Source organism: Lepidochelys kempii, chromosome 9, assembly GCF_965140265.1.
Source record: "Lepidochelys kempii isolate rLepKem1 chromosome 9, rLepKem1.hap2, whole genome shotgun sequence".
NCBI lineage: Eukaryota > Metazoa > Chordata > Testudines > Cheloniidae > Lepidochelys > Lepidochelys kempii.
The window spans coordinates 9,547,155-9,572,626 of NC_133264.1; the positions used below are offsets into that span (position 1 = coordinate 9,547,155).

At 44.2% G+C, this 25,472-nt stretch overlaps 1 protein-coding gene across 7 annotated transcripts in view; it reads left to right on the forward strand.

Moving 5' to 3' along the window:
* The window catches only part of MCF2L2 (MCF.2 cell line derived transforming sequence-like 2), a 319,798-nt gene extending 295,116 nt beyond the window's left edge, over nt 1-24,682 (forward strand). For 4 of the 7 annotated variants that reach the window (XM_073359253.1, XM_073359254.1, XM_073359258.1 and 1 more), the window contains 9 exons: nt 1,161-1,270; nt 3,568-3,663; nt 8,739-8,828; nt 10,846-10,917; nt 12,772-12,858; nt 16,255-16,373; nt 18,137-18,249; nt 20,777-20,880; nt 21,867-24,682. In XM_073359253.1, coding sequence (XP_073215354.1) covers nt 1,161-1,270; nt 3,568-3,663; nt 8,739-8,828; nt 10,846-10,917; nt 12,772-12,858; nt 16,255-16,373; nt 18,137-18,249; nt 20,777-20,880; nt 21,867-21,967 — 892 coding nt within the window. In that variant the 3' untranslated portion in view covers nt 21,968-24,682. The remainder of the gene's footprint in view (nt 1-1,160; nt 1,271-3,567; nt 3,664-8,738; nt 8,829-10,845; nt 10,918-12,771; nt 12,859-16,254; nt 16,374-18,136; nt 18,250-20,776; nt 20,881-21,866) is intronic. The other 3 variants (XM_073359256.1, XM_073359257.1, XM_073359259.1) reach the window with 3 other exon arrangements.
* Nucleotides 24,683-25,472: the final 790 nt, after the last annotated feature.

The window sequence follows — 25,472 nt, forward strand, 5'->3', positions numbered from 1 at the left end:
CATAGGGGTATAAAATAACACTTTGTGCCTTCTCTGTGGGTCCTACAGCGCAGATATTTGGAAAGCGCTATGTTTCCCAAAGGTCCTGTAAGGTGGGTAATTATTATCATCCCCATTTTATGGAAAGGAAGGTTGAGGCATGCAGATGGCATGTGATGTTGCTAGACATCATTGGGGTGAAGCCCTTAGTAGGATTACAAAAATCATAGTGAGGATAATGAGAATATCCACAGCTACATTGGGGGGATAAGACATGTGTAGAAGTGGTATAACCCCTCATGTATCACAGCGTAAGCCAACACTGAACTGACGTGGTCATTTAGAAACTTTCCTAGGGGCAGGTTATTCCAGAATTGTGCACTCTTAAGGCCACTGCACCATCTTCTAGAGCAGCTGGGACTGGCCACTGTTGGGAAAGAAAGTGTCCTAGCAGGGAGCATAGGGTAGAGAGGGGACCCTCTTGTAACCAAATGCTCTGTTCTTTCAGCAGAATTCTCATTCTGCTACTAATAAACACTCTTAAAAAATCATGACACCCGTGCCACTCTGCTGTCGCTTGCAGAAGTTAATAGGGTGAGAAGGGGTGATTTGGATCCAGATCTGGATTAGGTTTGGTCTTGGTATTCAGGGTTTGGCTTCACAGGCCAAATCAGAACCTGATCTTGCAGTCAGTGGCACCAGAATCTCCTGAGCTGCTTTTGATGAAATTTTGGCCCAGAATGGTGGAAATCTCACAAGATTGGCTGCTTTCCTGAGTTTTCCACCATTTTGTGCCAAAATCTGTCAAGAATGATTCTGGCCACATCTGAGCCAGAAATGGGTCCCTTCTAGTTTGGGAGCTGTCTCACCAAAAGCATAGGGGTGGGTTTGGATCTAGGGATTTCTATCCAAACCAACCCCTCACCCCAGATTTGAACTGGTTCTGATCTGAGGTTCCAATCGCACTCCATCTCTGATTAATGTTTCCCACCAACAGGATGTAACACGAAAGGCTGGAGTCAGTGCTCAAGTTATGTGTGTGGGGAACAAGGGGATGGAATTATTGGTTATGCCATAGCTACAACACCATGGTAGCCCGCTGAGGAGGACATTAACATAAAAGTGGTGCCTTCAGTCACCGTGTGATAACCTAATAATGGTTTTGTTTCTTTTGCCCAAAGATATAGCAGGAAGTCATCAAGCATGTATGAAAATAAATCTGAGCCATCAAACCGGGAAACATCTAACGACAGGAGCAGAAACTCCAGTCCCAGCACTAGACAAAAGAGAGGTAGGGGTTCCGCGGCACTGTGGAATGTTATCCCATGGCGCTGATATTTATATCTCTGTACACCCAGCTCTGGATTCTTCAGACTGTTGGGATGAATCAAGCTTAACATTGAAAACAAGGTTTTACAAAACTTACAGTCGGAACTTAGTCAATTATGTCCATGGTTATTTTTTAAAATCGCAGTGTAAGCTAAAGTAAACTTCAGAAGATAACTGGCTGATTATTTAGCCGGGGACGGTCAGCTAACAGGGTTCAGACCATAATTATTTAATGACAGTCTCTAATAAGTTCTCAAGCTGCATTTTTCTTACTTTACCTAATTGTGAATCTTGATTATTATCAATGGAAATATTTTTTTCATTGGTCAACATTTACCAATAAAAATCTAACCCTTTCAAGTCTAGGAGTTATGCATAGACCTGATTTTTAAATCAGGCATATGTACAATGGGCATTTAATTTGTCCATGCAGTTGTATCCGAACATCATATACTTGTGCATGCAAATAGATAAATATAGTAGTTTCTGCAGGCAGTTACCTGATTTGCATGTGCGGTTGTGATATTTGCCAATTAGGCATACATCTGTGCACCTGACTTGTTGAAAACTCTAGTCCTACATCTAGACACACACACACACACACACACACACTGTAGCCCAAATGACTTCCGCAAGCAGAAGTGCCGAAATCAGCTGGTCAGGAGGATGCATTCAGTATGGGAACCTGGCCTATTGCAACTCACTATGGCTGCAGAAGAAAGTGAAGGTCTCGAGGCAACTCAGGGTGGTACAACATGTAGAACTTGAAGCCCAACTTCTAAGCAACATAGAGCATTGGGAAACAATGGGAACTTGTGGTCAAAATGTCCTAGTGGCACCCATCTGTGCAGAGATATGACTTGAAGTTAAGTATTTGATTTCTTTCTCCTTTTCCCCACATTAATAAACACTTTAAAATTAGGGTGAAACCCCCAGACACACACACACACATCTTACAATTTTCCTTGTGACTCCTTAGTGACCAAATGCCATGAACAAATGTCCCTTGCTTTACAAGGATGGAATGTACAAAAACCTTATTTTCCCTGTTCTTGGCATCTTTAGAACCTATTCCTTTTATATTCCTTGCAAAATGCTAGTACACACACACACACACACACACACACTTATGTATCGTTCCCTTTGTATAGCAGCTTGTCTGCAAACCAGGAAGTGATGGGATGTGCTTGTCTTTGGAATCACAGTGTGTCTGTTGCTTGTCAGTCTGGATATTATCTGGATGCATTGTCTCTCTGTGTTTCCCTGGTACTTCAGGTCTCCATTTGCTTCTCCTTGGTGAAATCAATTGGCAGTGAGATAGTGACAGTGTAAGGCAGAGGGCCTGTATGGTCAAGTGGTCAAAACACAGGATCTGGAGTGAGGAGACCTGGTTTATAGCCCTTGCTCTGCCATAGACTTTCCTGTGTGACATGTCCATTATAGAGATAGAAGACATGCAAAGTTTGGCAGTTGTGTTTGGATCTGGGACCTGGGTTCAGGTCCATTTCTTTTACTAATATGTGTGGGTGATTGTGACTTCTCCAAGTAAATGTAATTATCAGGGAGCTTGACTGTTTATTCAGGTAGGGGATTGGTTTGTTAGTTTTATTGGCATGTGAATGCAGAGAAGATATCCCAGCTAATCAAGTGATACAGTGCATCATTGTATGCCAGCTGAATTGCATGGAGGCTGTTGGAAAGATGTCAGCCGGTAAGGCTTAAATCACAGGAAGCATCTGAGTAACCGATTTAGACTCCCAAGTGAAATACCACAGCAGTGGCCTAGTGGGTTGAGGTGACAAATACTCATTGTCAATATTTTTCCTGCATGATAATGCCTCATCTCTTATTTCCCACTGGAGCCAGGAGCTGCTGCCTATTAAAATCACAGCGACACTTTTTCACAGCACAAGGCACCAGGTTATGTGTTTAATTAACTTGCTGCTAAACTGTATTTATTTTCCTTTTCAAATAGCCACATTCCTCCACAGTTTTTTGTTTTTACTCTCCATGGAAACTCAGCAAGCCAAAATCATCCCCGGTGCAACTCAGTTGATTTATACCAGGGATCAGCTTGGCCCAGCTAGTTTAATTTACCTGGCTTCATGTCACCTCTTCAGCTGTATCACAAGCTTGGACTGAATCTAAAGGTTTTGTTTCTTTTTTCCCTTGTCATCCAGCTCCACCCTCTCCTTTCCCATAAGCTGAAAGGGTGACCCTTCCTGTCTTATTTCTTTTCCCTCTGCCTCTCTCTCCTAGCTGATGCTTCCACCAGCCTTAACCTTGAGTGCTCAGCTCTTGCTAGAAAGCGATTCACATTACAAGGTCTTTCCAACCGCAGAGCTCCACCTAAAGGTAAAATCACCCCATGCAGCATTCAGTCTCCAGCCATCTGTCTCCTGTGTACAATCCCATGATGTTCTCTCCATTCCGTGGTGCCATCCATCACTACCTCCTAAGGTGCTGCTGCATCCCATCCAAACGCACGCACATGCTCCTCTAGTCAATCCTTTTTTACAAAATTGCTCCCATGGCAGTATCCACAAAGTTTTTGTCTTTAGTGTGGTGATGGAAAGCGTAACTGACGAGATGCGAAACGTTCATTTTTGCATTCAGGCCTCTCACAGGAGCCTAATCGTGAAAGAGTCTATTAAATCACAGAACAAACACACACACACATACCCAACAATAACTTTTTCCACCGCTTCTTGAGTGGGGAACACCCAGCCACCCAGCAATGTTTTGCTTTCTGGTGTAACGTGTTAAATTTTCATTTGTGAGATCACTTAGGCTCTGTAAGAAACTGTGGTCAGTGGTTAATAAAGCATGGTCTAGTGGTTATGTCAGGGGACTGGTAATCAGGAGATCTGGAAATTATTCCTTCACCTCTCTGTTCCTCCGTTTCTTCATCTGTGAAATGGGGTATTGTGAATCTTGACTCATGAATGTTTGGAAAGTGTTTAAGGTCCCTGGAAGGAAAGTGCTGCATGCTTCTGGGGCCATTATGCCAGCAGGAAGAAGAGGAAGTAATTTGGACAGTGAAAACGGGCAATAAAATTTGCAAGCAGTTTTCTGAAATGACTCATAGACTTAAAGATCAGACGGGACCATCATGATCGTCTAGTCTGATCTCCTGCACATTGCAGGCCACAGAACCTCTGACTGTTTGATGTTTTTTGCTTTTCTCCTGTTCTGATAAGTGACATTTTCTTTCCAAGTGCACCACGAGGCCAAAGGTCAGTGTAGGATAATGGAGAGTGGACGCATCAGGAGAGGAAAATGTCAATGAATAGAAAGAGGCAAAGTGGAAGCATTACATTTAAAAAGTGACATAGCAGAGGAGAACACACCAAAAACCAAAGCAGCCCCAAAGTCCTTTCGGCTAAGATAAGGCAGCACTAAAGAGAGAGGGTCTAAGCTGCAAAATCCAGTTCTGGATTTTGACTCCAGGGGATGGCAGTTTTCAGATTTGGTTTGGTCAATTACAGAAACATTTGAAAAAGTCAAAATCAGATTCAGGTTCAGACTGCAATTCAGTTTGGGGCTTTTTGAACCCTTGGTTTTGGTTTGGGCCTTTTTCCCTCTTCTGTCTGCAATCATCTCAGTCCTTGTGGGATCTGTCTTCTCCTTCTATTCTCTTTCCGGGCAAAGGAGAATACTGAAATACTTACGGTGCTATCCCTGTGGAGCATGGGCATTACTCAAGCTATTGTTGATTTAGGGTCCACTCTTTTTAAATGCTAAGCACCCTAAATCGTTGACTTGCAGGATCTGGTTCTGACTCATGATTCTTTTGACACATCTAAAACATGCTACATCATGCATGTGTTTATTGATTTCAGTTTGTTGTTCTGTTCTGTGCGCTCAGGGGAGCGAGATTTGATCCTCTCTTGGCATGGACGAAGCCCATGGTAGTAACTGCAATATGCAATATCCTGCAGGACACTGTCATTTCGCTGTTTAGTGATGGGGTTTTTTTTGCTCCTGCTAGTACTATAAAGAATGACTCATCAAGATACAGTACACATTAGAAGAGGGGGTATAATCCAATAACAGTGACAAGGCTATACTGGGGTTGCTCAATGGATTTGACCTGGGCAATACAAGCAGTGTGGCTACTGTGCAGACACCTTTTCTGAACAACTCTCGCCAGGTTGCATAGCTCATGGAAGGAAAAAGTCCTATTTAAAAGCAAGTAGGTATCTTGGCATTGACCTCTCTAGGTCCCAGTTCTGCTTTCCTGCCACCCTCAGAACTGCCCCTGAAGTCAATCATCTCCATGATCTTTTAAAGGCATCTAGCATGTATCTGCAGGGGTGCTGGAGTCTGGATGAGAAAAAAAGTCACCATCAGTATCCTGAAAAAAGGAAATACTAAAGAAGATCTAAGACCATGAATGGAAAGTGGAATTTTAATTGCATCTGGCCACGCTAAATACTGGGCCAAATTCTGTTCTCAGTTACAGCAGCATAAATCTGGAGTAATTCAATTATAATTATGTGTTGCAACTGACAGCAGAATTTGGCCTGTTGTGTTTCTTCAGGATTATAAGTGGGTGTAGAAAGGTGTATGCCCCGACACAGAACAGTGTGTTTGTGCTTTTACAAGTAAATTCATATAATAATCTCAGAAGCGTAAACTTTCCAATCATGTTACGGAGGCATCAGTAGCAACACCACAGTAGTTAAGGCTGCATTAAGCTTTTTACTGAACAGCTAGGATGTCCTCCATTGTTGGCAGCCGGTATCAAGTGGAGTGCCCCAAGGGTCAGTCCTGGGGCCGGTTTTGTTCAATATCTTCATTAATGATCTGGAGGATGGTGTGGATTGCACCCTCAGCAAATTTGCAGATGACACTAAACTGGGAGGAGTGGTAGATACGCTGGAGGGTAGGGATAGGATATAGAGGGACCTAGACAAATTAGAGGATTGGGCCAAAAGAAATCTGATGAGGTTTAACAAGGACAAGTGCAGAGTCCTGCACTTAGGACGGAAGAATCCCATGCACCGCTACAGACTAGGGACCGAATGGCTAGACAGCAGTTCTGCAGAAAAGGACCTAGGGGTGACAGTGGACGAGAAGCTGGATATGAGTCAACAGTGTGCCCTTGTTGCCAAGAAGGCTAACAGCATTTTGAGCTGTATAAGTAGGGGCGTTGCCAGCAGATCGAGGGACGTGATCATTCCCCTCTATTCGACATTGGTGAGGCCTCGTCTGGAGTACTGTGTCCAGTTTTGGGCCCCACACTACAAGAAGGATGTGGGAAAATTGGAAAGTGTCCAGCGGAGGGCAACAAAAATGATTAGGGGACTGGAACACATGACTTATGAGGAAAGGCTGAGGGAACTGGGATTGTTTAGTCTGCAGAAGAGAAGAATGAGGGGGGATTTGTTAGCTGCTTTCAACTACCTGAAAGTGGGTTCCAAAGAGGATGGATCTAGACAGTTCTCAGTGGTAGCAGATAGCAGAACAAGGAGTAATGGTCTCAAGTTGCAGTGGGGGAGGTTTAGGTTGGATATTAGGAAAAACTTTTTCGCTAGGAGGGTGGTGAAGCACTGGAATGCGTTACCTAGGGAGGTGGTGGAATCTCCTTCCTTAGAAGTTTTTAAGGTCAGGCTTGACAAAGCCCTGGCTGGGATGATTTAGTTGGGGATTGGTTCTGCTCTGAGCAAGGGGTTGGACTAGATGACCTCCTGAGGTCCCTTCCAACCCTGATATTCTGTGATTCTATGATTGTGCTAGTGTCCCTCATAAGATGTTTTGGCATGAAAAGGTGCTACAGAAGCTGTAGTTGTTACGCCAGCCATGCTAATTTCTGTCCCAGGGGAAAGACTCAGTGAGAAGTGAGGTTTGTCAAATAGAAATGAGGGCACAGAAAAACCTCTAGTGTCTGGACACTGAAATGGGGAAATACAAAAAGAAAGGAAAGTGAAAGATTTTTTTTTTTAGATCACTACTAAATCTCTACAGTACCGTAGTTCTGTAGAGCACACTGAGATATTCAGAACATTGTAAGTCGGAAACCACCATAAAGTGTACTGCACCCCAGTGTTCTTCTAGTCCTAGGAGTAGGATAGCAACAGAAAAGCCAGGGATTCCTTCCCTTTTGATCCTCAGAAGATCTGGGGGACCGATTTTCTCAGTTGCTGAATCCTGGAACAAAAAGGTCTCTGTAATACAATTGCAATCCTGCGAACACTTAGGCCATGATCCTGCCTTAGAATCTATGGAAAATTTCAGTGCAAATAAAACAGTTTTGTTTTCATTTACATTTTTCTTTGAGTGTTTTGGGGGTTTTGACAAACATCTGAAAATAGCACGTATTCAGGTTTTGGATGAAAATAGATTTTTTTTCACAAAACCTCTCATGGAAAAAAGTTCCAACAGAACATTTTAGCCCTGTTCGAATGCTAAGTCCCATTGAGGCCATGTGCCATTAAAGTAAATCACATGCCTTTAATGTTTTGCTGAATCAAGATTTTACGCACATGTTTTGCTTTACTCATATGGGTTGTGTCCCATTGATATCTATGAGACTACTCATCTGAGTCAAGTTACTTGTGTGCTTGCGTGTTTGGAGGATCAGGGCCCAAGGACCCAATCCAGAACCACACAGAAGTGAGCAAATTTTCTCATAGTGTGGTCCCATTGAAGTCAGTGTCATCGGAGTTACTCCCAGGCCTACTTGTTCGCAGGATCAAGCCTTTAACAAGTGTTTGCGGGTTTTCAATACGTTTAGCAATGCCACCTGCCTTCTGGAGCTGGCAGTTAATTAGTCCACGGGTCTCTTTTACAAAATACTTTAAGACAAAGTCAGCTGGAGGAGGTGGAGACAGCTCACATCGAAATCTGTGCAAGTTGTGTCCTCTCTCTAGAACTGAATTTGGCTCCTTGAAAGAAAAGATCCAGGGCTCCAGATCCTGAGCTGATGTAAATCAATGAAACTTCCTGGCCTTCAGTGGAGTCATGCTGATTTACACCCGCTGAGTATCAATGAGTCCCTAAATACCTTACCGAACCTGGGCCCTAGTCCAGAAGTGTTTATTTGTCAGTGTTTTTCAGCCACCAGTAAACCAGTCATCGCAGAACAGTTCCAATATTTTTCTTCTAAAAATCCACATAACCCATCTATTAAACTGTGCCATTTTAACTGTCCTGTTCATCTCTGTGTGGTTTGCAATTGTACTCACCCTAGTTTGGTGCTAAGATATTAATTGGTGCTGGTTCCCCCCTGCAATACCTTAAGGGTGGTGTAACGGTAAATGTTTTTAAAATATATTTTTCTATGCATGTCACTTACGAGATTGTACATTTCTTGGCAACTGACCTTCTTACCCTTTTTCAGCTGCTGCTTTGCTTTGGACCTGTATAACCTCCTCTGCTTACTAACCTCTAACCCTGCCTTGCCCTGCATCTCTCTGTTCTCCCAGATCCAGAATCTAAAGAGAGAGAAGTTACCCGTCGCTTTTCCCTAGCCTCCTCCATCAGCACCACGGTCACCACTTCTGCTCTGACCAAAGGTACTGTCATACTGCCTGCTAGGCGAGCTTGGTTCCCCTTCACGCTGACTGTGATACATCTACTGCCAAACACTTATGTTTAAGGGATAAGTCTGTACATCAGGCTCAAGTCTGATATATGCAGAGGGCTGCAGAGGGAGAGTGATCAGGGCCAGAATGTCATCTGCAGAGAGAGAGAGAGGCCCAGCTGGGCCTATGTATCTGAAACATTTACATGCATATGGAACCTGATCCCCTTTCCATTGAAATCAATGGGAGTTTTGTTGTCGACTTCATGGTCTATCTGGATGAATATACCTCAAACAAGTCCCACCAATATTCACAGAAATTGAATTTGCTTTGCCTGAGTCTGCACCCGTTTTGCGTTTTCTTCCTGTGACTAGTCTATCGGACACATTCCCTGGCAGGAATGTTCATAGAAACAGCAGACTTGGATAATAGAAAATATGAATGGAAGTGGTCAGTTCTGAGCTCACAAATGCAAGGGTTTGCACAAGACACATGATTGTAAGAGTCATGTTCATCCAACAGTGAGGAAACTGAAGCATATCACCATGAGATCTGTGTGTGCATTCGTCAGGCAGTCTTCACAACACAGCACTCCAGAACAATTTATAGGCCAAGAGCTATTTGCAGAAAGTACTCAGAGCTAACGAAGAAACTGGAGCAAACTTTAAGCTGTTTGCGGGCAATTCACAAACAGAAAAAGTAGCTAAATTCATTTAGTAAAATTTAGAGCTAAGCAAGTAAAATTTACTTGCTTAGCTCTACATGGGATCAAGCCCCTTATTCTTAGCACAGTTGGCTTTGAGTTGCATTGAAGAATATGAGCTAAGCCATTGCCTGAGCAAAGAGATGATGCGCTCCTGAAACCTGTGTTAGTGATGCTCTGGATGTAATGGACATGGTGTGGAGAAAGAGCTTTTCATCTGTTATCCTCATTTGGACTGTGGCTCCGGAGAGAGATGCCTGATTGCCATTTTAGCTGTGGGTAGGCTGGTGTGATATACAGTGTGACTAGGTAAGAGAGGAAATGGGAAGCCATAGCTGCACAGAGGAGCAGAGAGGGAACATCATATCCCTGGCATTGTTTTGTGGACTGGCTTATTGAAGAAAATGTGTATAAATTATAATGAAATATCAATTGCATTGTGAGAGTTTCCAATCCAAAAATCATAATGGAGATTTTAATCAAAACAAGATTGGTGGGCAGGTTTCTTGGCCGGAAGGTGAGAAATGAAACCTGATTATGAATGATTTTAAGAGATGCAAGGCAGAGTCAATGATTTTCAATTACATATTTTATTGCTGTCAGGTACTTTAAGGAAAGATTTTGGGTGACATGCCCAAAGCATAAACTTTGCCTTGCCCTTACCCAAGTACAGAGCCAGTCAAGATTCTCATTTGCTCATTCAAGGGCCACTACTTGCCATTGTTCTCTTATCCTCCCTGGTAACAGACTAACCCCATCACATCATCTCACCTTGGGGATGTGAAGCAGGGCACGGGATGACTATCAGTAAATCAACTTGCAAGGGGCACCCTGCAACCCAGAATACAATGGCATCCTCTCTTGTTCAAGAGTATGCCTCAGGTACATTCACTGATCCAAGGCAGAGCCCTGCTGAGGTGGTTCTCAAAGCTGTGTCTTCCCTGAGACATTTGAATGGCCTAGTGCCACCTGCTGGACAAACGGGAGATGAAAGTCCATAAAAGTTGGGGCCAGTTACTTTTTCTCAATTTTACTTAAACTGTAAATGATCAAAGTTGCAAGAGGGGGTTTTTTCTTAGTGCATATCACAAAAGTGTTTTTCTTCCCCTTTTCCAGAATTGCTTAGTGGGTTGTTTTGGTTTTTTTGGATTTTGTTTGTTTTGTTTAGTAAATGCATTATCCTATGCTCTTTACACTGGTCAGTTCCAGTAATTCCAGATCATGTTTCTCACAAACAGATAATGGGGAAAAAAGTTGTACTTCTAACTACATTTATAATCTTGTGCATCTGCAAACTTCACACAGGTCCCCTGGGTTCTGCAGTTAAAGTCAAGAGACATGAAATAAAGAGTGATCCAACTCCCCTGGGGTTTGAAGGTACAAGTATTGGCATCGTGCATGTAATTCTTCTCCATAGTTCATTGATACCATCCATATCTCTTCATCACTGGTGGTAGATTACATTAAAATCCACAATGATTTATGAGTTTAGTGTCTCAGTTTATGCTTGTCACCTCATTAGTTGAGCTATGTTTAAAGAATCTCATTTAGGGATGGGCCTGAATCAAAGCCCCAGGTCCAAACTCCCTTTGGGAAGGCAGTGAAGTTCCAGAATCTGGACCCAGTGCCAAATCTGGATTTTGTGGCTGTTTTCTTTCTCTATAAGGGTCAGAGCCCGCTGACTTGGTGGGGGCTGAGAGTTATTCAGAAGCAGAAACTGGATCCCATTTGGGTCCTTCGTCATCTCATCGATCCAAAGTAGGAGAAATTAACTGCAGTGCTGCCCAGATGGGAACCCTTCTGACACCGTATCAAGGGAATGGCACTTAATTGGCATTAAGTAGGGTCAATGACATTCTGCCTTAGTTTTAATAAAAAGTCTCACTGAGCTGCACCGTCACATTGAAGAGGAGAGCGGCACTGACAGCATTCGATAATCCCTATGCTGCATTTGACCTGCAAATTCTAGTTTGGCCATCCCTGTCCCTTTCCACTCTCCCCAGACATCACACTTGTAATGGTAGCAGGGGGTTTATGTATGCTGCATAGAGAGAAGGCTAGACACAGGCATTTTTGTCCATTAAAGGTGCAGTGTTTCATTTCATTCAAGCAGAGTTTAAGACTTTTACCTGCAGCATATTCTTCCACTGGGGAGAGACAGATCTGAATTGAACAAAGGATGCTAACCAGTTCACAATTCAGGGTGGGATTCGCCACCATGTACTTGGAACAGCACATGCTTGCATGGCACAGTGTCCCCTTTTAATGGTCAATGGCTGGCTGTGACAAAGCTAGGTCATAGAGTCAGGGTATAGGGAGGACTCATGAGCCAGGGCTATCCAAGGAGAGGTAAACTGCAAAACGCTTCCTTCATCTGTGCTGCTTTGCAGAAATCTGTGTAGGCAAGGGGTGAGTGGCTCGTCAGTGATGGAACCAATCCGATATTCGGGGCCAGCTGCCTTATGAACCCCAGCAGAGGAAGCTGGACTTCAGAGGATGAAGGAAACAGTCCTGCGTACAGTCAGGGGGCTGTGGTTCAGGGCACAGATGAAAAGGGGGTTGTTCAGTTTTCTTCTCCCTGGTGACTCCAGCTCCTGAGTGCAGGATCATCCTGATCCCCTACTGAGTAGCATACCCCGTCTCTCTTAACACGAAACCATGACCATTGTCACATCTTTACTTGTGGATGCTGCTGCTTCCAAAAATCCAAGTGAGATACAATTGGTAACATTAAGGGATTGATTTTGCTGTGAAAAACCCTAAACCTCCCCAACCAATTTGCATTGATTAGGAATTATTCATTCATTCTTGGTCAGGAGGAACAATTTATGGTTTTTATTAGTCGTCATTTGCATGGTCATTGAAAACCACCCAAAACAAACTCAAGGAGCTACAGAAGTATTGCAAATGCTGCAAGGACAGTATGTTACGGGGGAAAATAAGGAAACTTTGGAGGAATGGAATACTGCACCATTCACCTGACAATTATTTTTCAGTCAATAAATGACATCCGCATTTCTCTTTGGTTTGTTCTGTTTGCTCTCTGCACATCTCACATTGCATCTGTGTTTTAGTGGAATGCCGATGTGATTGCAGCAGTGTTTGTGTTCAAGAGATCAAACGTGCTTTTTTTTCGGCAGTAAAGGAATACATTTGGTAGTGGGTCCATGTTCAGTTATTCACTTTTAAGAAGAATCTCAGTAAGTGACAAACTTCTACTTCCTGTCACAGATGCTTTTGAGAAAACCATCTTAGCCCAGACTAAATGTAATGCCAGTTCCATCACAAGACCAGTTCCTAGATCTGCTTCACAGACAGGTAAACAGAATTAAAATGTTCACAGTGCTTCATGTAAATCTGAGGATATTTATGACGATGTTAAACAGTCTTTACCTTAAGCAAAGTCCTCATTATTTTCTCTCCATTTTTTTTAAAGGAAACATTATTTCCTTTGAAAGAAATGTAACCATAAGCCTAGGTCACTGCAGAATGTAGAAATAATGGACCGGACTCTGATTTTATTTAGTGGATTCAGAATAACTATTTTTAATTAACTCTGGTAAGTTCAGAATCTGGCCTGTGTTATTTTATAGCATCTCTGCAGCGTATGAAAACGTACTGAACATGGGCCGTCTCTGAAATCCTGTCATTGCAATGAAAATTAGCAGAGAAAAGGATGGACCAGGTGATGGAGTTGTTGTAGGAATCTTTATTGCTGGGAAGCCGTTAAGTATTACAGTGAACATCTTGACTCTTGGCTGTGAATGACAATGGCATGAGATCACCACTAGTCTGCCCAGGAATGTTGTGGGTTTTTTGCTATAATCTAAATGTGTGAATTTAAATCAACAGTTTAGTTTATTTAGCTCAGGAAGGGGTTTAAGCTAAACCCAAAAAGCCACTATTATATTGGAAGAAGAGTATCCACCTGGGGGTTATATTGGTGTAACTATATCGGAATAACTAGTAAAACTTTCCCATGTCAGCAAGACCTCTGATGTACCTTCCTGAATTGTTCTAAGTCGGACCACTCCCCATTTTAAAATATCTCTCTAAGCTTGGCTCTCCAGAGCAGTGCTTCTAGCCAAACTGTGGTTATTGCTCAGAATGATGGAAGAACAGACTATCTCCAGGGTTAGAAGCTTGGCACAGCGCCTTGGCTGACCTGGCAGCTAAAGAGCCAGTAACATCTGGAAGAAGAGGGACTTCAGACAAATGTGAAAAGATTTGGTCTAACTTTTAAGGACGCTTTGATTAATCTCTAACAGATGGAAATTGAGATATCGCTCTGGTGTTCCCTCCCATTCCTTTACCTTCCTTTCGCCTTTCCCTCCTCCCCCCATTTGCCACCTATTTTGGGGGAAAGGGGATTTTTTTCAGTAACATATAAATAAAAAAAATGTGGTTCTGGGTTTGTATTGTTTTAAACCAACCTTTGCTCTAGAGTGTGCATACATGGCTGGGTCGTGCATAAGTATATTGTGAGAGCATCTGACTTTGCATCTTGTCTTTGCCATGGGACTAATTTGTGTTCAACAGGAGCAAGCTGTAAAAAGTTTGAATCCGTATCCAAGCTATCTGCACTTCTTGGATCTAGTAAGATGAAGGAAATGTCTGCTGCGCCCCTGCGTGGGTTCTTCCACCTCTCCCCCAGCATGCACCTATTCAGAGGCTGCCCAGTGCCCTTGTGAAGAGTCGTGTCCCTGCTTCTTCTTAATAAGCACATACTCCACACCTGTCTGAAAGGGGGTGTCCGTGGCCCCGCCCACTGCTCTGCACCAGCCCTCAGAGTTGGCCAAGCAGGGGGCACATTACACCCTGTCCCAGAGTAGCAGATTTGCCACTCCAGCATGTACATCCCAAGAGCTTCCTCAGGGAGGGAAGGTGGATTCCTCTTGGGATATAAAATAACACGGCACCTTGACACCCCGTTGCGTGTCCGATGGCACTAAGACGAGACGGTTGTGTCTGGGCTGGAAATCTGCCTCTCACATTAGATCCCTGGTATTTCTTGCTGTGACAGTGTTGGAGGGAGCCCAAGAGAATCCCATCTGACAGGATCAGGTCACTTCTGCTTCCATGGGTGCATGCAGATGAATAGCAGAGAGAAAGGTGAAACTGTTTCAAGGAAGAGTCATTCAGTTCAGGTTCAAGTTTTGGGCAAAAGCTGAGGTGGGGGGGGAGGGAGAGGCAGCGAATCTGTTCACTTGGTCCTACTGTAAGTCTCATGAATGTTAGCCTGAACGCTGGCCGTTTTTCTTTGATACGTATAAACCCAGGCATTGTGCTTCTGTGTGGCAGCTTCTCTCCCTTTGCACCACAGTTTGCAATGAAAAGCAAGTCACCTTTTTTATTAATAAAAAAAAAATTGCAGAGTGCTGGAGCGTTCCACATTAGTGCTCACTTTTCTGGTGCAACATCTTGCCATTTGTGAGGGTTGCGCCGGAAGGCATTAGAATGGCTCAGCTGTGTGTCACAGGCTCTGTATTGCTAATAGAGATTCTCCTTTACCTGTGTCACGGAGTGTAGGGGAGTCAGGGCCCTGCATCCCCACTTCCTGCGATTCACTGTGACGCTCAGCCAGCCAGTAAAACGGAAGGTTTATTGGACGATAGGAACACAGTCCCAACCAGAGCTTGTAGATACAACCAGGACCCCTCAGTCAAGTCCTTCGGGGGGGGGGGTAAGGGGTAAGGGAGCTTATATCCCAGCCCTGGGGCTCCCTCCATTTCCGCAGCCAGCTCCAAACTGAAACCGCCTCCAGCTGTCTCACCTGCCTCCCACTGGTTCCTGCTCCAGCCTTTGTCCAGTTTCCCCGGGCAGAAGGTGTCACCTGACCCCAACCCCCCTCCTGGGCTCTCATGTTACATGCTCAGGTATCTTCCCTCAAGCAAAGTCTCCCATCCCCAATGCAGACAGTCCCAGAAAACCTCCCCTGCAACATTCCCAGGTCAACACTCCCCACTCCCTGCTGCATCACAACCTGAACAATTAGGGCTTGCACAGGAAGAGCTGAGTCCAATCCTCACCAAAGCTGTGAGGTTCCAAGTGGCTGTGTGCACCATGATTTGTTGCTGTTACATATTTCTCTCTCCTATGACATTACAGTTTATTTACTGCCATGTATAACAGCAAGAGGAACCAGTTGATTTTGTCTGATATCAGATATCCACTACCCTGATCGGTCAAAAAGATTTATTCACATTAGGCATGTAAATCAGACCATCTCTTCTTGACTCCTGAACTCTGTATCAGTGCTGTGTCAAAAGACCTGTTCCCCCTATTGTTCTAACTCCTTCCCCTCCCTCACAACTTCTGCCTTTGGCATACGTGCCAGTTTTTGGAAGCTGTTTGGGCATAAGATCAGCTGAAGGCTGGGGTTGGGTGAACTGTTATTCAAAAGCCTTTGGCCTCAAATACTAGACATACAGGGAGGTGAGCTAGAAGCTTGAAAACTGAAACAGACCCAGCCCACCTGAAAGGCTACTGAAAAACCCACAGTGGCTTTGCAAAGTCACCATTTGCCATAATTCGCTGCTCCTTGTCTCCTACATTCTGTGATTCTTAAACTGAAGATATTTAGCAATGTGAAATACATATGTAATATAGCAGGGGCGGGGGGAGGGAATCTATGAACTGTCTATTTAAATGTTTAGGTCCTCTAAGAGCAAATGCCCTGTAGTTAAATCCTGTTGTTTCATTTCCTTTGCAAAGGTTGGCCCAGCAGGCAGATGCCCTCGCTAGACACCTTTGAGGATTTCGAAGCCATCCCATCCAGCACGGATGAACTCTCCAACTCTTCTGACATGGAGGAAGAGGCCAATCCTAACAATGTAATTCTTTTCACTCCCATCACATTGTAAGCCTAGCATGGAATGGGCATAAACTGCAGCGTTTGGATCCATGCATTTCCGAAGTTATGGGGTGTTTTAATTAGGGGGCTTGATTTGGTTCTAGGATGGGGGCAAAAGTTCAGAACTGGAACGGGGTGCAGATTTCCCTGAAGTTCAGGGCAGTTCACACATTCCTGGTGTTGGTTTTAGACCATCTTAGGTTTTCAAGAACCGTAAGATCTAAGGCTAGGCTACTGTATGTAGGTATAAGATTTAGCAGTGCCCAGAATGCCCATCCAGCCGGCACTTCTAATGTTTCACAGTACTGGTAGCACCAGAGCTCTGTAAACATACTGACATGCCCAGGCATTGCTTTGGGATGCACTGAATTCTTCCCTAGGTTGTTTTGCCAGCCAGAATCACAGAAAGTCTCACTCACTTTTAACCTCCTGATTTAAATTATGTTTAAATATATTAGATACAGAAACAGGGGGAAATAGCATAGTCCCTTCCCCTCACCCCTACACCTTTTTTTGGTTCCCAAAACTCAGAAGGGTCTAAAACCAACCGTTATTTTGCTTTTCTCCAAAGTGAGAAATCATCCCAATGACTGGAACAATATGTTGTCATTAATATTACACCCAAGCTCAGATATTGTCAGTCTCATCCTATAGGCAGCACTGGTATTGCATCCAGTTTTGGGTCCCCCCACTACAGAAACGATGTGGACAAATTAGAGAGAGTCCAGCAGCGGGCAACGAAAATGATCAGGGGGCTGGGGCATATGACTTATGAGGAGAGGCTGAGGGAACTGGGCTTATTTAGTCTGCAGAAGAGAAGAGTGAGGGGGGATTTGATAGCAACCTTCTACTACCTGAATGGGGGTTCCAAAGAAGATGGAGTTAGGCTATTTTCAGTGATACCAGATGACAGCACAAGGAGTAATGGTCTCAAGTTGCAGTGGGGGAGGTCTAGGTTGGATATTAGGAAAAAACTGTTTTATTAGGAGGGTGGTGAAGCACTGGAATGGGTTCCCTAGGGAGGTGGTGAAATCTCCATCTTTAGAGGCTTTTAAGGCCCAGCTTGACAAAGCCCTGGCTGGGATGATTTAGTTGGGGATAGGTCCTGCTTTGAGCAGGGGGTGGGACTAGATGACCCCCTAAGATATCTTCCAACCCTAAACTTCTATGATTCTATGAATCATCACAGCCCCGCTATAAACCCCATAAATAAAGGGGTGAGGGGTGCTGATTCCATTTTTACTTATACCATCTTTGTACTGGTCCACTGACGTCAATGGGCCTTACTCCTGATATACACCAGCGTCACTGAGAGCAGAAGCAAACACAGGAATGGAGAAAGAAGCCCTTAACTGCAGTACAAGTTCATTCATTCGTTTGGGCTCTTCTACAGCGCCTCTTTCTGTAGCATCTGGGAACTTCACATTCCCTTTAAAAATAAGTAAATTCAAACACATCTGGATCACCCAAACTGATGACTCCATAAAATCAAACAGAAACCCACTGTCAGAATGATGGCTGATTTATAAATTGCGGAGTTTGAATAGGCAGGTGAGTCCTGCACTGATACCTGAATATCACTAACCTCACGCGCTGACCAAAAATAAAAGAATGAAAAAGCTACGACATTCCCAGAAGAATAAATCTCTGCAAAGCCTAGCTCATTATGTTAACCAGAAAGTCTCTCTCTTTTGTTTCCTCCCTTCATGGTAACTATATGCTGTATTGTTTCATTGGTTTTAGGGGTCCAATCTTTTACGGGTAGAAGGAAGTTATGAAACCTGTTTTCCAGAGTCTCTCACTCTAGAAAATGGAGATTTAGTGCATTTTGTACAGGAAGGAGAAAATGGACAATGGTAAGTACAAAAGAGAAAGTTGCAGCTAGGACAGCTGTAACCACATGTAAGAGGTGGAAAAACTAATTAGAAGGATCTGAAAACATCTGCAGAAACGAAACCCAAAGCAGGAGGAAACCTATAGAAAATAGAGAGAACCCCACCTTGTACGGTCTGTGGCAGAGTCTAACATGGCCTAAAGATGGGTTATTATGCACAAGGGATATATTCTCTCTGTGATACATGCACATAACCCATTTGCACCAAGGAGATACATTGGCACCATTGTACACTTATACCAGTGGGACCATTGTATGCCTAGCACCTGCAGCTCCTCTTGAAGTCAAGAATTTCTTCTGTCCACTGGGCTCAGCCCCTCTCTGGATCAGCTGTGTATTGAGGGTAGGATGAGGTTAACATGTATTTGAAAAGTTACTGTGTCAGATGTGGAGTCTAAATTCAACCACCAAAGTACGAAACAGAGGGGTTTTAGTCCTGCTTCAAGAGTGAAAGGGTAATTAATCCCTGTAACAACTTACCACGGGTTGTGGTGGGTTCTCCATCACTCGCCATTTTTAAATCAGGGTTCGATGTTTTTCTAAAAGATCTGCTCTAGGAATTACTTGGGGGAAGTTCTCTGGCCTGTGTTTGAAGGTCAGACTGGATGATCGCAATGGTCCCCTCTGGCTCTGGATTCTATGGATCAGAGCCCAGCTTTAACAAAGGGGTCACTACGAATACCCCCACAGTTTAATAAACTAATCTACTAGTAACTTTTCTGATTCACCGCAGTGTGACAGGAGAGGCTCCTCCAATCGCTCCGCAGTCATGCTGCGTGACTCAAGTGCAGTGACCCTAGCCGGTCCCACCTAGTCCCCTTTGGCCAGTAGTGGCTGGACATGAGGCTTGGGTGGAGAGAGACATGAAACCAGAGGGGATGGGAAATAGTTGGGCCTCTGGCAGGGGTGAGGCGCACTCTTGGGAACAGAGGAAAATATACCAGTGGCTGCATCCTGCTCTCACTTACATCAGTGCAAGTCCATTGGTCAAAGGCGGGATAAGTTAGATTCCCTTGCAGTCATTTAGGCTGCCTCTGCACTGCGAGCTACGGGCGTGATTCCCAGCTCACCAGACGTACTCGCCTTAGCTCTCATCAAGCAAGGATACTAAAAATAGCAGTGTGGCCATGGCACAGGCTACTGCCCTGAGTTCCAACCCGCCTGAACGTACGTGGCACGTACATGGGGTGCCGAGCTTCGCGCGAGACCATCTATGCAAGCTGGGAATCACATCCCTAGCGCACGGTGTAGAAAGAGCCCTAGGCTCTCTGAGACTTGGACGCCCTTAAGACTTCCTTCTACCTGTGTACGGATGAATGACTGTCGGGAATTCTAAACGGGTGTAACTTGCATGCCAAGAGGCTGGGATATGGTGTAAGTCATAGCGTGGCCCCCTATAATTGACTTCTTGCCCTGTTCTAGTAGGTCCCTTTCCTGCCACATTCTCCTTTGACTAGTCCTTGAATGTGGGAGTTACACTCATTTAGACTCCGTTAGGCTACCTTACAGCCAGACTCAGGGGGCCAAAGTCAGGGGTGATGTGTAGGTGATGGGGTGGGAGTAAGTTTCATGTTGGGAGTCAGGTGTGAGTCTGAGTTAATACAGCCAAGGGGGGCTTAGTCAATGTCACATTCAGACTGAAGGGGAAGACAAAGTTGTCAGATACCTCATCTTAGACACCTCCTGGAGACGCCTCTGAATTTGTCCCACCATCTCAAAAACATTGGCCAGATCTGGAGCTTCACTATTTCCCCTTGCCTATTCCTCCCCCCCCACCCCCGCAACTGTTCCTCAGACGTTCTTATTAAACCCTGGATTTGCGCTGGAAATGGCCCACCTTCATTATCATACACATTGTAAGGAGAGTGATCACTTTAGATAAGCTATTACCAACAGGAGAGTGGGGTGGTGGGGGACGGGGGGGAGAAAACCTGGATTTGTGCTGGAAATGGTCCACCTTTATCATACACATTGTAAGGAGCGTGATCACTTTAGATAAGCTATTATGAGCAGGAGAGTGGGGTGAGGGGAGAGAACCATTTTTTCATGGTCTGTGTGTATAAAAACATCTTTTGTATTTTCCACAGTATGCATCCGATGAAGCGAGCTGTAGCTTACGAAAGCTTATGCTCAAATAAATTGGTTAGCTCTAAGGTGCCACAAGTCCTCCTTGTCTTTTTGCGAATACAGACTAACACGGCTGTTACTCTGAAACCTGCCACACAGTGTGTGTCTTTGCAGTGAGCAGATTCAGAGACCCTGTAGCACAGTCACACCCTCAGGCTGCTGGCCCCGTGCACAGCTGCCCCAGAATTGGGGGAGTGCTAAGGTGAGCTTTACAGCGCCACCCTAGCAATCCACACCTCCCACCCCTGCTGCTCTTTGGCCATAGCTGAGGAGTTACCCCTATAACGTGCATTTTCATGAAGAACTGTACCAGTGGGAAGGGAGGTGGGGAAATGCATTGACTGCTCACTCTGAATTTCCAGGTTAGTAAAGAAGCTGGCTTCTGAGAAAAGCGATTGGGTTCCTTCCAGTGTGTTACAGCCAGCAGAAGGCGATAGTAACAGTATCCTTAGGAAGAACAATGCAGGTAATAAAGAGTTTCTAATGGGGTTTTAAAAGCTCTTTGAGTTTCCGTTTTTGTTAATGAAAAGGCACGTTGGCACCTGATCAAACATACACATGACAGTACAATATGTCTTCAATCTAACTGTCTCACTGGAGCAGGGCTAGAGGTGGCATTTCAGTCCCAGTTGGAGTTCAAGGTTCAAACCCACGATCAGGGCTATGGTTCAGGTTTGGATTTGATGACATCAAAATCTCATGAACTGTTGTTGCGGAGCAGGTGCTCTCACAATATTTCCACCACCTTGGGCTAACGTTTTTTCAAGAAGGGCTGTCCCGGTGAGATTTCAGTCAAACCAGAACTAGAAATAGTCCTTTTCCAGTTTCGGATCTGACTCAAAACCCAAACCGTAGGGCAGGGATTGGATTTAGAGAGTTGCATCTGAGCACCCTCTGAAAATCCGGTTTAACATTACAATTTTGGCCCCTCTTTATAAATATCAGGCTGAAATCTGCCTTCAGTTACATCTTGCATTGGAAACAAAATGTAACTGAGAGCAGAACCTGTCATGATCCATTTACTTGAGATCTGAAGGTGAGAGCTAATGATGGTTTTGTTGTTGTTTTTCAATTTGCTAAGATTTAGGAAAGCACTTTTGAAAATTAACAAGAATTTCTTGCTGCAGTTTAAGAGAAACACATGGTAGTTAAAGCTGGAACCTAATGAATCAGTGTTCCACCTAGACCAATGTCCTGCCACTGACACTAACTTATAACCGATGCTCCAGAAGAAAACCAAAAACACATGATGTACCTAACCAGTTGTTCAAGGGAATTCCTTCCTGACCCTACCTGATGATCAGCTAGTGCCGTGAAGCATGAGGGTTGAGATTAGGTTTTTTTCAATTTTATTTTACTGCTGTGTACTTATTAATAGCAAACCTCTATATTGTAGCTTACAAGTCCTTGAGATATGCCTGTAGTGACAACCTGTGTGTGTTTGTTTTTCAGAAGTGTACAATGATACATGCAGCATGGCCCTGGCAGACACTGAAATTAAGGAAAGTGAGCTGGCCAGAAGCTTAACAGCAGAACAGAGGGCTGGGAGTTGAACTGCAGGACAGGTTTTCCTCAGGACTCCTTTCTCTTCTTTGTTTGTTTTGATGGATGCTGGATCAAGTCACCTTTCCCACAAGCTCTGAGCTTCAGAATTCATTCCAACCACATTGACAGGAAAGCTGCTAGGTCCAAGGCATGAGCGGGAAAACTGAAGGAGCATTAAAAATTCAAACGGCATCAAAATCATCTTCAGTATTGAACAGAAAAAAATGCTTCTCGCATTGTTTATTGAATCATTGGATAGGATGTGGCCTAAATTAGGTCGACAGCAAAGTGAAAAGTTACTATGCACTCACCTTGTGGCTACATCGCTTGGACGTTGGGTTACTTCAGAGGAACATGGTCACCAGTTACTGCTCCACCATGGGAATGTCCTGGATTGTTTCTGTTCATTTGGCTCTGCTGCTGTGCCTTCCGCTGCCTCCCTTAACTCCACTGGATAGAAAATGATGTGTTCAGTCATTTCTAACTGATCATTAACAGGAACAGAAAACTGCAGGGTAGTGGTGGGGGAAATACAAGTCCCGAATCAATGAAGCTTAGCACAGCGATGGTGTGACTGCTTCCTCTCAGTCAATAGTGAGTGAATAGCCTTCTGTTTACAAGATCTTTGGAGGAGACTTGACTAAGAGGTGGCGATTCAGACTGAGGCAGGAACCAATATATGGCAACTATTGTGACATTTTGAGGTCTTTTTGCAGTATAAACAAATTCTTTCCCCCAGTCTGTGGGTTTTGGATCACATCCCTCCACATTTGGTGCTGATAATTCTGTTGAATGCCATTTAACGTTCTACATTTGAGTAGACTGCATGCTGTACACTTTCTCTGTGTGCTGGACTTTGGACTAGGTACGGTTCATCCCCATATGGTATCAGACTATACTTCGGCATTTGCAAATGGGCAGGTGGGCTTTAGAAGCTCGGAGGAATAGATAAAGTGTTATCATTATATGCTTCTTTCCAGGACATTTTATTAAGGACTGTACCAAATCTCTGCAGCATAAGGATATCACGGAGATCCGTAAAATTCCTACAGAAATCATTAGCTCTTTCAGAGCAGGTCCGATGGCATTTGCGTGGCGGCAATTTGATGCAAAATGGGAGTTTTAGATCCCACAAAGCTGCTAGTACCTTAAGTTTTGCAAACGTAAATATTGACCTAGGACTGTGAAAACAGAAAAAGACTGGCCTGAAAGAAATTATGCTAGAGAGCTCAAAAGTTAGTGATTGATTTTGACTAAACGAGACCTTTTCTGTACCATGATTAGTGATGCCCCGTATAAATTAAAGGCTATCATAGCACTGAAAAGGGAGAAAAGGCCAAACCAAAAGCAAAGCACTCATTATGAATTGTACCATGGGCAAAATAGGACGATGAATTAATAATGCTTTAAACTATGGTTTCATTGCAGGGACACAAGTGTTTTTCTTTGTATCGTGGAGGTTTTGGGGGGGTTGATGGCGCAATTACCATGATACAGCAAAGCATTGAAGCACGTGAATAGTCCCAGCAAAGATAAAATTAAGGCACAGGCTTAATTATACCTTGCTGAATTGGAGCTCTAGAGAGCATATTGGTTTAATGATGAGTTTGACTGCGGTACCAAACAGAATGAATGCTGGCTTAGAACACCAAGTTGCTCATCCAACCTCCAAATACCTAACTCCTTTGATTTGTGCTGCTTTCTATTTTGCTGATTTGTGTCTAGAGGAAACATGATTCAGTGGGACAGAGCCTTCCCTCTTTTACTGAAGTCAGTGCTGTTGCACTGAAATAAGGATTTGGCCCATGTTGTCCTGCGGATAGATCTCATTTACACTAAATGACATTCAGGCCCAGTATTGCCCTGAGGAACAAACACACACAACTCCTGCAGAAGTCATGTGAGCGACTTGAAGGCAAAGTCAAGTCCCTCCAGTCCCCAATACAATGAAATTTTCTCAGAGTGAAGTCATTTTCTTCCCCACAGGATAACTTCACTGAGACATTCTTGTTATTATCAGTAGCGTATGCAGTACTGCACTAATGAAATTGCCAAACCTAAGATTTATTTGTACTGTTATTGTTGACTTGTGGAAAGGCCAAACATTGCACTTTGGAATCTCTCTAGAGGAAAGGCTAGGATTTGACATTATTGTTGTGGTTGATAAAATATCCGTCTCCCAGGAGTGGGAGCCAGTGGGGTCTATCTTTAGAGGACAGGAAATCAGGAAACCTTTGAGTTCTGTTCCTGCCTCTGCCTCTTGCAGTGTTAACTTGGGCCAAATCCCTTAACCCCTCAGTGCCTCTGTTTCCCCATCTGTAAAATGGGATGATGACATTTTGTTATGTGCAGAAGGTGTCAGCTTACAGTCTCCCCTCACTCAGCCCTGCAGCTGGGTGCCAGCAGGTGCACCTAAGGTGGGGGGACCCCTGGCCCTGAACCCAGGCTGGACACCTGTGCCCTCTTGGGCAGTGAGTGAAGCAACAACAGATTTGATAGCTGTCTCCCCCCACACATACACCCCTTTATGTTCAAGGAGCACTCGCATAACATCCTGCCTGGGTCCTACTTGGGCACCCTGGGACTAGTGCGGGGACAGGTTTTCTTTTCCTTCAGTGCACCATGGCAACAACAGCTGCAAAATTATAGTTTGGATTTTAACTACTTCCCCCCCCACACACCTTTTTTTAATAACAGTTTCTGCACATTTCTGACACTTTTTTTCAAACAAAGTTTGTCCTGGTTTGACCAAGGTCTGTAGGTCACGCTGATACCATGAACATACTGAAGAGGGAGAGAATCATTCACTACCGTGTGGCTGTGTGAATTGGATACAGCACTCAGGTTTCAGTCATGGTTGGGGGCTGGTTAGAACGCAGCTGGCCACAGATACAGCTTAGATGCTTGATGCTCTTGCTGCCTAGCAAGCCTTCAACAGTGTTTTAGTTGTGTCCGTGACCCTTGCTACCAAGAGCCCAAGGCTTCTTGTTTGGTCCTGTCCCATCCACTTTACAAGCTCAGACCATATTTTATCCATTTTGGCCATTGCTGTGTTGTAGCTGGGTACCCTGAGACGGCTGGTTTTTACATTGTCGTATCAACCTTCGACTGAGTTCTGTATTGCTGGGGTTTTATAATAAAGTTCAAATGCTTTTGTTTTATGTGGAGTCAAAGTTTAAGCTGACCACAATTTGTTGAGTAGATGAGCCCTAAATCACAGTCTCATGACATGTTTACACTGTTTGGAGAAGGTTTGGTAGCTGCCAGGATGTTTAAAAATGGTGGTTGCTAACAGGCTTCAACCAGTGCTTAATTTGAAAGGAAAGAGGTGCCAGGGCTCAAGCAATTAGGGGCTCAAGCAATTTTTTTTTATATTCATAACTGATGCGGCAAGCCCAGAGGTGCCAGGGCTATGAACTGTTGAGCCTAGAGGTGCTCAGCCCTGGCAAGCCCTAGCACAAATTAAGCCCTGGCTTCCACTCTCAAGGTCTCAGGCCCAGTCTATGCTATAAA